The sequence below is a fragment of the Mobula birostris genome, chromosome 18, assembly GCF_030028105.1.
Source record: "Mobula birostris isolate sMobBir1 chromosome 18, sMobBir1.hap1, whole genome shotgun sequence".
Classification (NCBI taxonomy): Eukaryota; Metazoa; Chordata; class Chondrichthyes; order Myliobatiformes; family Myliobatidae; genus Mobula; species Mobula birostris.
In genome coordinates, this window is record NC_092387.1 from 67,282,762 (window position 1) to 67,299,661 (window position 16,900).

Here is a 16,900-nt window from a genome sequence, read left to right on the forward strand (position 1 = left end):
CCAGCATCTTTCCCACCACTGACGTCAGGCTAACTGGTCTATAATTCCCTGTTTTCTCTCTCCCTCCTTTCTTGAAAAGTGGGACAACATTAGCCACCCTCCAACCCACAGGAACTGATCCTGAATCTATAGAACGTTGGAAAATGATTACCAATGCGTCCACAATTTCTAAAGCCACCTCCTTAAGTACCCTGGGATGCAAACCATCAGGTCCCGGGGACTTATCAGCCTTCAGACCCAACAGTCTATCCAACACCATTTCCTGCCTAATATAATTTCCTTCAGTTCATCCATTACCCTAGGTCCTTTGGCCACTATTATATCTGGCAGATTGTGTCTTCCCTAGTGAAGACAGATCCAAAGTACCTGTTCAACTTGTCTGCCACGTCCTTGTTCCCCATAATAAATTCACTCTTTTCTGTCCTCAAGGGCCCAATTTTGGTCTTAACTATTTTTTTCCTTTTCACATAACTAAAGAAGCTTTTACTATCCTCCTTTATATTCTTGGCTAGTTTACCTTTGTACCTCATTTTTTCTCCGTGTATTACCTTTGTAGTTATCTTCTGTTGCTCTTTAAAAGTTTTCCAATCCTCCGGCTTCCCACTCATCTTTGCTATGTTATACTTCTTCTCTTTTATCTTTATACTGTCCTTTACTTCCCTTGTCAGCCACAGCCTCCCCTTACTCCCCTTGGGATCTTTCTTCCTCTTTGGAATGAACTGCTTCTGCACCTTCCTTCCGCATTATTCTCAGAGTTATCAGGAGAATGGAATTAAACAAAAAGTCAGTAACAGAAAAGAGATTCTGCAGATGTTGGAAACCCAGAGTGACACACACAAAATGCTGGAGGAACTCAGCAGATCTATGGAGAGAAATAAAGAGTTGTTGTTTCAGGCTGAGACCTTCCATTAAGAAAAAAAATAAGCTAATACTGAATGGTGAAAGGTGGATTGCGTGCACGTGTAGGTTCGTCTGCTGAGTGCTGAGAACTGAGAGCGGCTTATCCTTTCCGACAACGCTCATGCACCATCAATTTACAGAACATGTCACTCAGAGACTTGAGATAGATAGATATATATATATATACACACACACACACACACACACAAAAGGAAATGCAAAATTATAAATAAATAAATGATTGATTTATACCGAGGATATGAGCTGTAGTCCTTGAATGTGGGGATGCTGGTAGTCAGTTCAGAGTTGAGGTGAGTGAAGTTATCCACACGAGTTCAGAAGCCTGATGGTTGAGGGGTAATAACTGTTCCTGAACCTGGTGATGTGGGACCTAAGGCTCCTGTACCTCCTGCCCAGTGGCAGCAGTGAGAAGAGAGCATGGTCTGGATAGTGGGAGTTTTTTCTAATAAAACATTCCAAAAATAGCACAAGAGCTGTCAAGACAAAGTCCAACAGAGTCACAAACACAGACACAAGGCCAGGTTACCTAAAACTCAGTGACAGGTAGGTTTCCTCAGACAGCTTTGGCAGCTGCCAATGGATAGAGCAAATTCACGAGAGGTTAAACAGCTACATTTTGGGCCAAGACCCTTCACCAGGACTGGAAAGGAAGGGGCAGAAGCCAGAATAAGTAGGCTGGGGAAGGGGAGGAGTACAAGATGGCAGATCATAGGTGAGACCAGATGATGGGGAAGGTGAGTGGACAGGGGAGGAGGGAGATGAAGTGAGAAGCTGGCAGGGGATAGTTGGAAGAGGCAAAGGGCTGAACAAGGAATTTAATAGGACAGGAGAGTGGACCATGGGTGAAAGGGAACCACAGGGAGGCTGATGGTCAGGTGAGGACATGGGGTGAAAGGGGATCGCAGAATAGGGAATGGAAAAGAGAGAGAAGGGGGAAGGAAAAATTACCATTAGTTTAGAGAAGCTGATGTTTATGCCATCAAGTTGGAAGTTACCCAGATGGAATATGATTTGTTACTCCTCCAACCTGTGAGTGGCCTCATCGTAGCAACAGAGGAGGCCAGGGACCAACATGTTGGAATGGAATGTGTACCCTCCCAGGGAGACAGATTGGAGTCAGGTGTTCCTTGGGAGGGCCAGAAGGAGTTTGGTGCGGTGTACAAGCTGGAGTCGGTGTTGCCCACCTCCCCTCCCCGCCTCCCTTGTGTTTGCTCAGCGAAGACAAGCTGCATTGTGTTCAACAGCAGACTGCTGCAACATACATGGACTCAGGGACGGACTATTTTTTCGTGTGACTGTACTTTACTATTACCTTATACATGCTGTATGTGCCACGTGCTGTGTATGACTGTTGTCTCTGTGTTTTGCGCCTTGGCACCAGAATAACACTTTTGTTTGGCTGTATTCATGGGTATTCATGTATGGTTTGAATGACAATTAAACTTGAACTTAAAATAGAAAGTCAAATTGAAATAGGTAACTAACTGGAGATCCAGGATTTTGCAGTAGACAGCGTGAAGATGCTCAATGATCTTCCCATTTTTTTTGTGTGGCATATCATACAATTTTCCCACAAAATGAGATTATATGATTTAGTAAAACAAATGAAATTTACAACTGTAATTTATCTACTGATGCTAAAGAAACAACAAAAGGTGAAAAGTGTTTTAGACATACCGTGTGCTGACCCCTCGGGAAAGTTCTCGGCTGCAGCGTTCTGAACCGGGGCGGGCACGCTGGCCTGCTGAGGTGCGGATGCCGTATTGGTCAGCTGATGGACACTGGCTGTGGCCTGCGAGGCGTGCTTCGACGGAGATTTTTGACTGGTGGCCAGAGGCTTGCTGGATGAGTAGAACGAGCTCAGTGTCTGAGGTTTGTGAGTTTGACTTTCCCTGTCCAAAAGCTTGTCGAGAATCTACAACAGGAATATTACAGAGAAGAACAAAATATCCCTGGTCAGTGTCCTGCGCCACAACGGAGCTTGCCAACAGGCCATGCGGGGAGATTAGGAATTCAGCAGGACAGACAGCATCTACTGAGATGAATACACAGTTAACATCTTAGGCCTAAAGAAGGGTCTCAGCCCAAAACGTTGACTGTTCATTTCCCTCTATAGATGCTGCCTGCCCTGCTGAGTTCGTCCAGTATTTGGTGTGTGTTCCTCTGCAGAATCTCTTGCGTTTATGATTTACTGTATCTATTGATGGGAATTCACTCTGTTGTTTCAGCCAAAGACTTTAATAGCTTGGTTTCATTTTGGTGGGTGAGCCATCATATTCTGTATACTGTTACCTTGAAATACTTGGACGCCCTCTGTAATGCATGAAAAGTACGCAAGGCAAGGGTTTCACCGTACCTTAGTACATGTGACAATAATAAACCAATTCCTGATCCAAATCCAAATATTCAACATCATTCCCACACCAGTTCAGGGAATAGCATTCCCATCAGACCTCCTTCTCACTGCTCTCTTCCTGCAGTCCTCCAGACGATCCCACTCCAAGTGTTTGAGGGTGAGATGTGACTTGATAAGAGGAATGGATCAAGTGGGCAGCCAGAGACTTTCCCCAGGGGGAAAAGGGCTAATACAAGAGGGTATCATTTTCAGGTGCTTGCAGGAAAGTAATTGGGGGGATGTCAGAGGTAATTCCATTACACAGACAGGGATGGTGGTGGTGGTAGAGGCAGAAACATTAGGGGAATTGAAAGTGAGTGATCGAACATGAATCCATTCCACCATCTATGGACTCACTTTCAAGGACACCACAATTCATGTTCTCAGTATTATTTATTTATTATCATCATCATTATTATAATTAGTTTTTTTGTATTTGCATTGTTTGTCTTTTGCACATTGGTTGCTTGTCAATCTTTGTCTGTAATTTTTCATTGATTCTATTGCGTTTTTTGTTCTACTGTGAATGACTGCAAGGAAATGAATCAGAGTAGTATATGGTGACCTATACGTACTTTGATAATACATTTAAATTAAATCTTAAATTGACAATTAAGAGACTTACGCACATGGATGATAGAGAGATGGAGGGATGTGTGTGAGGAGTAGGTTAAAGGGTCAGCACAACAGTGTGGGCTGAAGGGCCTGTACTGTGCTGTAGTGTTCTGTGTTCTATCCCCACTCTCAGGCATTCCACTCCGATGGAGAATGGAGGAGAGTAACCCTCATCTTTACTTCCAACTTTCACTTGTGCCAATTATTCAAACTCTGATTATCCATTTACCAACTGTAAATTAAAATCCATTTGGAAGATTGCACTCTGCATATTTTGAAAAAGCCATCTTCTTAGAAAGTGTTCAGACAGCATATTACTGAGATCAGTAACAGCTGAACCAGCTTCGTCTCACAAATGCCAATTATCACTGTTCCACCATGGCTATCAGCAGCCTGGTTTCAGTGCAGTGACGTGGCTGAAATAAAGGTTAGCAAAGAAGCCTTTTGTTGGTTGAAGGAGACTAAGGGCAGTACAGAGGCGTAACAGTTAGTACAATGCTCTGCAGTGCCAGCAATCCGTGTTCAATTCCAACCACTGTCTGCGAGCAGTTTGTACGTTCTCCCCGGGTCAGTCTGCTCCAAGTGCTTTGGTTTCCTCCCACATTCCAACAACGTATGCTACTGTGCAAAAGTCAAAGACACATAAATATAGCTAGTGTGCCTCAGAGTTTTGCATAGTACTGTAGTAATGTTATGTATTACACTGTACTGCTGCTGTTGCAAAAAAAATCTAATTTCATGACATGTGAGTGATGATAAAACTGATTCTGATATGAGTCTCTGTTGTAGACTAAGAGTTGGAAGGGGGCAGGGAGAGGGGAGTCATGATAAGGAAAAGGGAGAGGGAAGGGAGGAGCAGACATTCTGTAATGATCAATAAACCAATCATTTGCAATCAAATGACCTCACCTGGTGTCTCAGCACTAGGTCTGACTGGACCTATTTCACCTCCTCTCCCAAAAGCAAGCGCTCCTCCTCTTCCACCTGTCCCGCACCTCTCCCACCGCACCCCACCATTCCCAGCGTCCTCTCCCACTACACCCCACCATTCCCAGCATCCTCTCCCACTGCACCCCACCATTCCCAGCATCCTCTCCCACCGCACCCACCATTCCCAGCATCCTCTCCCACCGCACCCACCATTCCCAGCATCCTCTTCCACCACACCCATTCCCAGCATCCTCTCCCACCGCACCCCACCATTCCCAGCATCCTCTCCCACCGCACCCACCATTCCCAGCATCCTCTCCCACCGCACCCCACCTGTCCCAGCATCCTCTCCCACCACACCCACAATTCCCAGCATCCTCTCCCACTGCACCCCACCATTCCCAGCATCCTCTCCCACCGCACCCCACCTGTCCCGCACTTCTCCCACCGCACCCCACCATTCCCAGCATCCTCCCATCGCACCCACCATTCCCAGCATCCTCCCATCGTACCCACCATTTCCAGCATCCTCTCCCACTACACCCACCATTCCCAGCATCCTCTCCCACCACACCCCACCTGTCCCGCCACATCCATTCCCAGCATCCTCTCCCACCGCACCCCACTATTCCCAGCATCCTCTCCCACCGCACCCCACCATTCCCAGCATCCTCTCCCACCGCACCCCACCATTCCCAGCATCCTCTCCCACCGCACCCACCATTCCCAGCATCCTCTCCCACCACACCCCACCTGTCCCAGCATCCTCTCCCACCGCACCCACCATTCCTAGCATCCTCTCCCACCGCATCCCACCATTCCCAGCATCCTCTCACATCGCACCCCACCATTCCCAGCATCCTCTCCCACCGCACACCACCATTCCCAGCATCCTCTCCCACCGCACCCACCATTCCCAGCATCCTCTCCCACCGCACCCACCATTCCCAGCATCCTCTCCCACCACACCCCACCTGTCCCAGCATCCTCTCCCACCGCACCCACCATTCCTAGCATCCTCTCCCACCACACCCACCATTCCCAGCATCCTCTCTCACCGCACCCCACCATTCCCAGCATCCTCTCCCACCGCACCCACCATTCCTAGCATCCTCTCCCACCACACCCACCATCCTCTCCCACTGCACCCCACCTGTCCCGCACCTCTCCCACCACACCCATTCCCAGCATCCTCTCCCACCGCACCCCACCATTCCCAGCATCCTCTCCCACCGCACCCACCATTCCCAGCATCCTCTCCCACCGCACCCCACCTGTCCCGCTCCTCTCCCACCGCACCCACAATTCCCAGCATCCTCTCCCACCGCACCCACCATTCCCAGCATCCTTTGCTCCTGCCAGATTAACAAACACACTCTCTGCTCTACATTGACAAATACAGTACCCTACTTTTGCACAGTACTGACAGGTTAGGATTGGTAAGTTGTGGGCATACTGTGTTGGAGCTGGAAGTGTGGCAACACCTGCGAACGCCCCGAGTACATCCTTGGAATGCGTTGGTTGTTGATGCAAACGCCACATCTCAGATTCAGATTTATTAATCATGTGTACATCGAAACATACAGTGAAAGGGGTCGTTTGCATCAACACCCAGCACACCAAAGGATGTGCTGGGGCAGCCCACAAGGGTCGCCAGCATTCTGGTGCCAACGTGGCATGTTCACAACGCTTGGCAGAACAACACAAACACAACTGATCAAATTTACCAAGCAAGAACCACAAACCAAGCCTCGTTCCTCCCTCTCTCCCATTGGATGTTACAATGTTTTGATGTATTAAGACAATCTTTATCTTTTTGGAACATTTCATTTGCCCAACATGAACGAGTTAGACTGATCTAAGATTAACATACACAAAATGCTGGAGGAACTCAGCAGGTCAGGCAGCATCTATGGAAAGGAATAAAGAGTCGACGTTTTGGGCCACGACCCTTCATCAATCCTGACTGTTTATTCCTCTCCGTAGATACTGCCTGACCTGCCGAGTTCCTTCAAGTGTTTCGTGTGTTACTCTGGATTTCAGCATCTGCACAATCTTTCGTGTTGCTGACCTGGGATTATCAGCAGTCACATAAACAGACAATGTCACCGAGATCGCCACTACCTACCTTTTTAAGCTTGGCTTGATCATCTTTGTACGTGATCATGAGAGCAAGTGCAAGGTCTCCCTTCTCTCTCCGAGTACCTTCGCACAACAAGGGGTGTTCTGCCTCACTCACTGTGGTCTTCATACCTAAGGAGAGAATATGCACGTTTTACCACAAACAAACTGCTTTTGAAAGTGACACCAAGCAAAGTGTTAGGAATTATCACAAGTATACTTGTTAAAAAAAACAATCATGCACACAGGAGCTGGTGGTAGACCTGAGGAGAGCTAAGGTACCGGTGACCCCTGTTTCCATCCAGGGGGTTAGCGTGGACATGGTGGAGGATTACGAATACCTGGGGATACAAATTGACAATAAACTGGACTGGTCTAAGAACACTGAGGCTGTCTACAAGAAGGGTCAGAGCCGTCTCTATTTCCTGAGGAGACTGAGGTCCTTTAACACCTGCCGGACGATGTTGAGGAAGTTATACGAGTCTGTGGTGGCCAGTGCTATCATGTTTGCTGTTGTGTGCTGGGGCAGCAGGCTGAGGGTAGCAGACACCAAAAGAATCAACAAACTCATTCGTAAGGCCAGTGATGTTGTAGGGATGGAACTGGACTCTCTCATGGTGGTGTCTGAAAAGAGGATGCTGTCTAAGTTGCATGCCATCTTGGTCAATGTCTCCCATCCACTACATAATGTACTGGGTGGGCACTGGAGTACATTCAGCCAGAGACTCATTTCACCGAGATGCAGCACTGAGCGTCATAGGAAGTCATTCCTGCCTGTGGCCATCAAACTTTACAACTCCTCCCTTGGAGCGTCAGACACCCTGAGCCAATAGGCTGGTCCTGGACTTATTTCATAATTTACTAGCATAATTTACATATTACTATTTAACTATTTATGGTTCTATTACTATTTATTATTTATGGTGCAACTGTAACGAAAACTAATTTCCCCCAGGATCAATAAAGTATGGCTATGACTATGACTATAGTTGACCCTGACTCTATACCATTTCCGTATTTCTTTAATGTTAAACAGCTCTGGGTCTGTTTTGCTGGTTTAGAAGAATATGGGGGATCTCAATGAAATCTATTGAATATTGAAAGAACTAGAGAGGGTGGACAGGGAAAGAGTTCTTCCTATTGTGGGGGAGTCTAGGACCAGAGGGCACAGCCTCAGAATAGAAGAACATCCCTTTATAACAGAGATGAGGAGGAATTTGTTTAGCCAGAGGTAGTGAATCTGTGGAATTCATTGCCATAGTCAGCTGTGGAGGCCAGGTCACTGGATGCATTTAAAGCAGAGGTTGATAGGTTCTTGATTAGTCAGGGCTATAAGGAATAGACAGAAGAACGGGGTTGAGAGGGATAATAAATCAGCCATGATGGAATGGCAGAGCAGACTTGATAGGCTGAATTCTGCTTGCATGTTTTATGGTCTTATATTCTTTCGATGGGGAGGTCACTTGAAAAGAAGAGGGAGGGGAAGGGGGAGTAAAAGATTGACGGAGCAAATTTAGGGAAAGGGAAAAAAATGAGATACCACATGGAAATGAACAGAATAAAAGAGGTCTCAAGTTTCCTGTGCCATTTAGTAACAACCACAGCTGACCCATCCCACATTTTAATTCCTCTTTGCATCCCCTTCTACAACAGATTGTGAGGACTGCTGAGGGAAACATCAGGGTCTCCCACTCTCTCCCTCCCATCAAGGAGATATATCAGAAGAGTTGCATTTGTTGAACCCTCAGCATTGTCCAGGATCTCTCCATCCATCCCTCAATCTCTCTGACCTCCTACCGTCAGGCAGAAGGTACCGCAGTATGAGAATACGGATTGGTAGGCTGGGTAATAGCTTCTTTCCCCCAGGCTGTGAGAGCTCTGAACACCCTGCTACCACCTAGTACACATTATCTATGACAGTGCCAGTAGCATTATAATGTTGTATATTTAATTTGAATCTTTTTAAGGTCTCCCAAATTTTCCGCCAGTCTATGAGAGGGTTTGTAACTGATATGGCCGTGATTGGTGTATTGGTCTTTTTAAGACCTTAAGGTCTCCACCTTAAATTTTTCCAATAATCTAGCCTCCACCACCATCTGGGTAGGGAATTCCAGAGGTCCACCACCATCTGCAGAAAGAAGTCTCTTCACTCCTTCATTTTAAATGGTCATCCCTCATCTTGTAACCACGTTTCCTTCTTCAAGACCATGAGTGAAAACATTTCGATACCTACAGTGACCTAACTAGCAAGTTCACAAAATTTGATTCAAATTAAAAAACACAAGATAGGTAATTTATATTTGGTAATAAGCTAACGTTGCAAGGACCATCTATCGAACGTTGTGACTTCCACGGACCATGGTCACACAATGGAACCTGGCTAATGATCGCAAAAGGACAACAGACCACAGTGAAAAAAGAGACAAAGAGGCGAGGACTCAGTTGGTAGAAGTGAAAGCTGAACTGAAGCCGAGGAGGTGTAGCTGGAATGGCTTTCCACATGGCCTTTCACTGATGGCCAGTGGCCACTTTAGTAGGTACAGGAGTGGAACCCAGCATGGTCTTCTGCTGCTGAGGCCCATCCACTTCAAGGTTCGACGTGTTGAGTATTCAGAGACGCTCTTCTCCACACCACTGTTGTAATGCCTGGTTATTTGAGTCACGGTCACCTTCCCATCAGCTTGAACCAGTCTGGCCATTTTCCTCTGACCTCTCTCATTAACAAGGCGTTCTCAGCCACAGAAATGCCACTCAATAGATGTTTTTTTTTGTTTTTTTACACCATTCTTTATAAACTCTAGAGACTATTGTGGGTGAAGACCCCCGGAAATCAGTCATTTCTTCAGTACTCAAACCATCCCATCTGGCACCAACAATCATTCCACAGTCAAAGTTACTTAGATGACATTTCTTCCCCATTCTGATGTTTGGTCTGAACAACTGAACCTCTTGACCATGTCTGCATGCTTTTATAAATTGAGTTGCTGCCACATGATTGGCTGATTAGATATTTGCATTAACCAGCAGGTGTACAGGTGACCTAATAAAGTGTCCACTGAGTGTAGCTCATTTACAAGTGGTACAATGGATCACCTCTATTTGAATAAAGCTCTCCTTACCCAGCGCCGCCACGGCTGCCTCAAAGCCAAGCTCTTCATCACCAGGCATCTCGTTATTCCGATTTCGACTTGGGGGTCTTGATCCAGTGGGTGAAACGACTGGAAGAAATGGGAGAAGCTGGTTATACAGGAATACTCTTCAGAGGACAAATGGTCACTGACTGTTCACATCATTGTGATCAGAAACTAATACACCAATCACGGCCATATCAGTTACAAACCCTCTCATAGACTGGTGGAAAATTTGGGAGAAGGCCATTCAGCCCATCGTATCTATGTTGTTTGAATAAGAGCTCCACTGCCTAATCCCAGCTCCACAGCCGTTCATGGTAATGAATCCCACAAATTCACCATCCTCTGGCTAAAGAAATTCCTCCTCATTTCTGTTCTGAAGAGATGTCCTTCTATTCTTGGGCTGTGCTCTCTGGTCCTCGACTCCCCCAGTATGAGAAACATCCTCTCCACATACACTCTATCTCAACCAGGGGTTCCGAACCTTTTTTATCTCAAGGACCCCTACCATTCGCCAAGAAGGAGGAATATGAGGCTATCAGGCAGGAGCTTGGAAGCATAAATTGGAAACAGACTTTCTCAGGGAAGTGTACGGAAGAAATGTGGCAAATGTTCAGGGGATATTTGCGTGGAGTTCTGCATAGGTACATTCCAATGAGACAGGAAAAGGATGATAGGATACAGGAACTGTGGTCTACAAAGGCTAAAAATCTAGTCAAGAGGAAAAGAAGAGCTTATGAAAGGTTAAAAAAAAAACTAGGTAATGATAGAGATCTAGAAGATTATAAGACTAGCAGGAAGGAGCTTAAGGATGAAATTAGGAGAGCCCGAAGGGGCCATGAGAAGGCCTTGGCGGACATGATTAAGGAAAACCCCAAGGCATTCGACAAGTATGTGAAGAGCAAGAGGATAAGATGTGAAAGAATAGGACTAATCAAGTGTGATAGTGGAAAAGTATGTATGGAACCGGAGGAGAGAGCTGAGGTACTTAATGGATACTTTGCTTCAGTATTCACTATGGAAAAGGATCTTGTCAATTGTAGGGATGACTTGCAGTGGACTGAAAAGCTTGATCATGTAGACATTAAGGAAGAGGATGTGCTGGAGCTTTTGGAAAGCATCGAGTTGGATAAGTCACCGGGACCAGACGGGATGTACCCCAGGCTACTGTGGGAGGTGAGGGAGGAGATTACTGAGCCTCTGGCAATGATCTTTGCATCATTAATGGGGACGGGAGAGGTTCTGCAGGATTGGAGGGTTGAGGATGTTGTTCCTTTATTCAAGAAAGGGAGTAGAGATAGCCCAGGAAATTACAGACCAGTGAGTCTTACCTCAGTGGTTGGTAAGTTGATGGAGAAGATTCTGAGAGGCAGGATTTATGAATATTTGGAGCAGCATAATATGATTAGGAATAGTCAGCATGGCTTTGTCAAAGGCAGGTCATGCCTTACGAGCCTGATTGAATTTTTTGAGGATGTGACTAAACACATTGATGAAGGTAGAGCAGTAGATGTAGTGTAAATGGATTTCAGCAAGGCATTTGACAAAGTATCCCATGCAAGGCTTATTGAGAAAGTAAGAAGGCATGGGATCCAAGGAGACATTGCTTTGTGGATCCAGAACTGGCTTGCCTACAGAAGGTAAAGAGTGGTTGTAGACGGGCCATATTCTGCATGGAGGTTGGTCACCAGTGGTGTGCCTCAGCGATCTGTTCTGGGACCCTTACTCTTCATGATCTTGAGAGATGACCTGGATGAGAAAGTGGAGGGATGGATTAGTAAATTTGCTGATGACACAAAGGTTGGGGGTGTTGTGGATAATATGGAGGGCTGTTACAGTGGGACATTGATAGGATGCAAAACTGGGCTGAGAAGTGGCAGATGAAATTCAACCCAGATAATGGTGATGTGATTCATTTTGGTAGGTCAAATATGACGGCAGAATATAGTATTAATGGTAAAACTCCTGGCAGTGTGGAGGATCAGGGGGATCTTGGAGTCCAAGTTCTAGGACACCCAAAGCTGCTGCGCAGGTTGACTCTGTGGTTAAGAAGACATATGGTGCATTGGCCTTCATCAATCGTGGGATTGAGTTTAAGTGCCAAGAAGTAATGTTGCAGCTATATAGGACCCTGGTCAGACCTCACTTGGAGTACTGTGCTCAGTTCTGATCATCTCACTACAGGAAGGATGTGGAAACCATAGAAAGGGTGCAGAGGAGATTTACAAGGATGTTGCCTGGATTGGGGAGCATGTCTTATGAGAATAGGTTGAGTGAACTCGGCCTTTTCTCCTTGGAGTGACAGAGGATGAGAGGTGACCTGATAGAGGTGTATAAAATCATGAGAGGCATTGATCGTGTGGATAGTCAAAGGCTTTTCCCCAGGGCTGAAATAGCTAGCACTAGAGGGCACAGTTTTAAGGTGCTTGGAAGCAGGTACAGAGGAGATGTCAAGGGTAAGTTTCTTACGCAGAGAGTGGTGAGCGTGCAGAATAGGCTGCCAGCGACGGTGGTGGAGGCGGATACGATAAGGTCCTGGATAGGTACATGGAGCTTAGAAAAATAGAGAGCTATGGGTAGCCCTAGGTAAGGACAAGTTCCGCACAGCTTTGTGGGCTGAAGGACCTGTAGGTTTTCCCTGTTTCTAAGTCTGTGGACCCCGGTTTGGGAACTGCTGGTCTAGGCCATTCAATATTCTATAGGTGCCCTTACTTATTTTCCCTCCAGTCCTCATACCAATTAGGGCAGCAAAGTGGCCATTATTTATAGATAGAAGTAATTGTCTGGTTAATCTCGGTTAATAAACGCAGCAGTAAACCTCAGAAGAGGCTCACCAGGGTGCTGCCTGGGTGAAGTGAGGAATGAGTCAGAGAGGTTGGTCTGTTTGCCATCGAGCTGCGGAGGCTGAGGACAGAGTTGCTCAGAGGTTCACAAAATTAGAGTTGTGGATGGTGAGAAATATTTCCTCATGGCAGAGATGTCAAGACGGAGGGGATCTGAAGGAGAATTGTCTCAACCAAAGGGTGGTTGGAATTGTGAACACACAGCCTGACCTGGTGAGACACAGGGTCTCACAATGGTATCTTGATCAATACCTGAATTTATTTATTGAGATACGACACAGTATAGACCCTTTCAGCCCTTTGAGCTGTGGCAACCAGCAATCCCCCCCGACAGGAAAATTTACAATGACCAATTAACCTAACTGGTATATCTTTGGACTGTGGGAGGAAACCAGAGCACCCAAAGGAAATCTACACAGTCTGGGGGAGAGTGTACAATCTTCATACAGGCAGCGGCAGGAACTGAACCCCGGTCACTGGTATGGTAAAGCACTATGCTACCGTGCTGCCCTAAGCGTGGATCTTCAAGGCAGGGTATGTTACAGACCAAATGCTGGCAAGTCAGATTAGTATGGATAGGACTCAATGGTCGGCATGTTCACGGTGGGCTGACGGGCCTTTTCTGTGGGGTATGAAGGTGGAAGGGGTAAGCTGACCACGTGACATTCTGGAGTGAGAAGGTCGGTGCAGGGACAACTGTCCAGGGTTTCAGAACGAATGGTGATATACAGTAGCATCAGGACTCTCCTCACCATTCTCAAACTCAAAATGTTTAATGTTACCAACTGGGATTGATATGAAGCTGATGGCTCCTGTTATCAGGGACACCAGTAACCTTGGCCACAGAATAAAGAAAGCCCACTCAGCACCATCACATTGGATGGCAGTACAGGCTTGGGGGGGCAAATGGCCTCCCCTCACATGTAACGTGAATGTTTGTATCTCGTTGTCCGGAACAGAGTTATAGAGTCATTGGACACTACAGCACAGAAACTGGTCCTTTTGCCCATCTAGTCCATGCCAAACTGTTACTCTGCCTGTTCTCATCAAGCCGCACCCAGACCATAGCCCTCCATACCCCTCTCATCATGTACTTATCGAAACTTCTCTTCAATGTTGCAATCAAAGCTGTATCCACTATTCCCACAGGCAGCTCATTCCACACTCTCACCACTCTCCGGAGTGAAGATATCTCCTCTCATGCTGCCCTTAAATATTTCACCTTTCACCTTTAACCCATTGCCTCTAGTTGTTCTCACCTCACCCAACCTAATTGGAAAACGCCTGCTTGCATTTACCCTATCTATACCCCTTACATTTTACATACAAATTGCTTGCTGTGTCCACAGGGGGATAATTCCCACAATACAACGGTGATGACAACTCAAAGGTTTGCCATTGCACGCAAAGCATTTGTGGATGCAGTGAGACAACGCTTACAAACATCAACATAGTATGTAGAACAGTACCGGCCAGAGACACCTTAGATCCAAAATCTCTCTATCCCTTGGATCTCTCCACCCATCGGATCTTTCCATTCACCCATACTTCTCCATCCCCTGGATTTCACAATCCCTGGATCTCCCCATCCCTTTTAGCAGTGTTCAGCCGGATAAGAAGCTCCCTGGCAACAGAGGCACAGTCATAGGTACTCGCTACCAAAGCATGAAGTACTGAGCTTAGTCAACTCAAGCACTGACGAACTGGTCTCGGCACGATTAGTCACGTCCCATCAGGCAGCACAGTGCAATGGCATTTAAGGAGGAGCTGGATATACCCAAGTGGAAGATAGCAGCAGAATTATATTTTGGAGGTGGGAGTCGGGGTGATGGGGTTACCATGCCACATACACACCTACATGGACTTGATGGCCTGTGTCAGTGCAGTAGCAAGCACAGCAGAGGAACAGGCACTTCAGAGGACGATGTTGGTGTCAACCACAATGCCAATTAAATTGAACATCTGCCTGTTTGTGGTCCGTATCCCTCTATTCACAGCCTCATCATGCTGTGGAAGTTGTGGCAAGGCAAGGGTTAGAATAATGTCCAAGCAAGAACAGTCTTAAGAACATCTCTGAAGAGCATAGCTTCCCTTCACACCGCAGGGGCGGGGCCATTCAGCATACCGAGACAAGATAAGGATATAACAGAAGGATTCAAGGCACACACACCAACTAGGGGCAATTACCTTAACAACTTCAAAGTATCATCGGTTGTCAGCTTGTAGTTTCTATTGACTTTTAACACTTGTATTGTGAATGGTGATTGTTCTTGCAAGTAAGGAATTTGAACATACACAAGATTACCAAATCGTCAATATCTATAACCGGTAGTTAATTCTGTACAAAACTGGCATTTCTCTTTTCAGAATTTAGAACAGTATGGTGGCAGGCAATGTTCCCTGGGCGTGTCCATGCAAACATCTTTTGCTACTAATGCACAAAGAAATTCAAACTGCACACAAAAGGTTGTCGCCATCTGCCTCATTGGCATGTTAAGTATATATCACGATCGTACACAACCACATTTCGTTTTCTGGATTTCTGATGCAGACGGTGTTGACAACATGGAGTTTGTGATGATTTGTCTGCAGATTTTAGAACTGGCTTATTTATACTGTTCTTATTGAAGAAATTACTCAGTGCGCACATGTCACTTTTTGAAAGATTGCACTGCACAAGATTTTTGCGCACATAGGTCATTACAAATTAGAGGGAGCGTCGGTGATGGGCCATGCTGAGCTCCTCGTGCACAAGTAAAATATAGAGTAATGAGGAACAAGTCCAATTATTTGGCAATGACAATGCTTGTGTAAATACCTCTCAAACCTCGCTACCATTGCTAAATGTACGTTCTATGTCATTGCATAGAGCGCAGATCAAAGTCCCAGGCACTTACCTGGAGTGCACAGGACATCAAAGATGAAACTGGCCAACATGAGTGGTAGGACTGGCCTGTAATCACACAAGTTTCCCTCTCTCAGCTGCTCTGCTCTTTCCCGGATTGTGTTCATCTCTACGATCCCCAATGGAATCTTCTTCAGCAAGGCCACAATTTCCGATTCCTGGTAAGCAAGTTTAACCTGGATAGGAGGGAAAAAAATTGAGGATATTCGTCGTCATTTCACATTTGGAGGTCATGAATCCTCTCAAGGCCAATCAAGGGATGAACACTGATCGCCACAGCAAAGCAAAGCAGTATCACTGAACAGAGTGATCCCAAGCTGCACACACAAAATGCTGGAGGAACTCAGCCCATTAGCCAGCATCTACAGAGGGGAAGAAGCAGTCCTGACCCCATTCCTCCTCACCATTGAGCGCTGCCACAGGAAAAAAAGCACCCATTATCAAAGAACCCCGCTTCCCCCACCCAGGCCAAGCTCTCCTCTTGTTCCTGCCATCAGGCAGGATGTACAGGGGCCTTAGGTCCCACATCCGCCAGGTTCAGGAACAGTTATTACCCTTCTGAACCAGCGTGAATAGCCTCACTCATGTCAACATTGAAATGATTCCACAACCTATGGACTCACTTTCAAGGACCCTACAACTTGTATTCTCAGTATTATTTATGTAATTTTATACTTGCACACAATTTGTGTCCTTTTACATATTGGTTGTTTGTCAGTCTTTGTGTGTAGTTTTTCATTGCTGTTATTGTATTCTTTTGTTCTACTGTGAATGTCTGCAAGAAAAATGAATCTCAGGGTTGCATATGGCGACATATGCGTACTTTGATAAAAAGTTTACTTTAAATTAAATAGTCAGGCTGAGACCATTTATCAAAGTCTTAAATATACCTATTGACTTGGGCTCCACAGCCTCCTGTGGTCAGAAGCTCCACAGATTCACCATATTTTGGCTGAAGAAATTCTTCCTCATCTCTGTCTACACTATGTCCCAATGAAGGATCTCAGTGCGAAACGTTGACTGTTTATTCCCCTTCACA

The 16,900-nt window shown here is 46.0% G+C and overlaps 1 protein-coding gene across 3 annotated transcripts in view; it reads right to left on the bottom strand.

The window, feature by feature from the left end:
• zswim8 (zinc finger, SWIM-type containing 8) overlaps positions 1-16,900 on the bottom strand; it is a 186,559-nt gene that overhangs the window by 49,829 nt on the left and 119,830 nt on the right. For all 3 annotated transcript variants that reach the window (XM_072282863.1, XM_072282862.1, XM_072282864.1), the window contains exons 14-17: positions 15,854-16,037; positions 10,102-10,200; positions 6,990-7,114; positions 2,599-2,836 (exon numbers count right to left, since the gene is read on the bottom strand). In XM_072282863.1, coding sequence (XP_072138964.1) covers positions 2,599-2,836; positions 6,990-7,114; positions 10,102-10,200; positions 15,854-16,037 — 646 coding nt within the window. The remainder of the gene's footprint in view (positions 1-2,598; positions 2,837-6,989; positions 7,115-10,101; positions 10,201-15,853; positions 16,038-16,900) is intronic.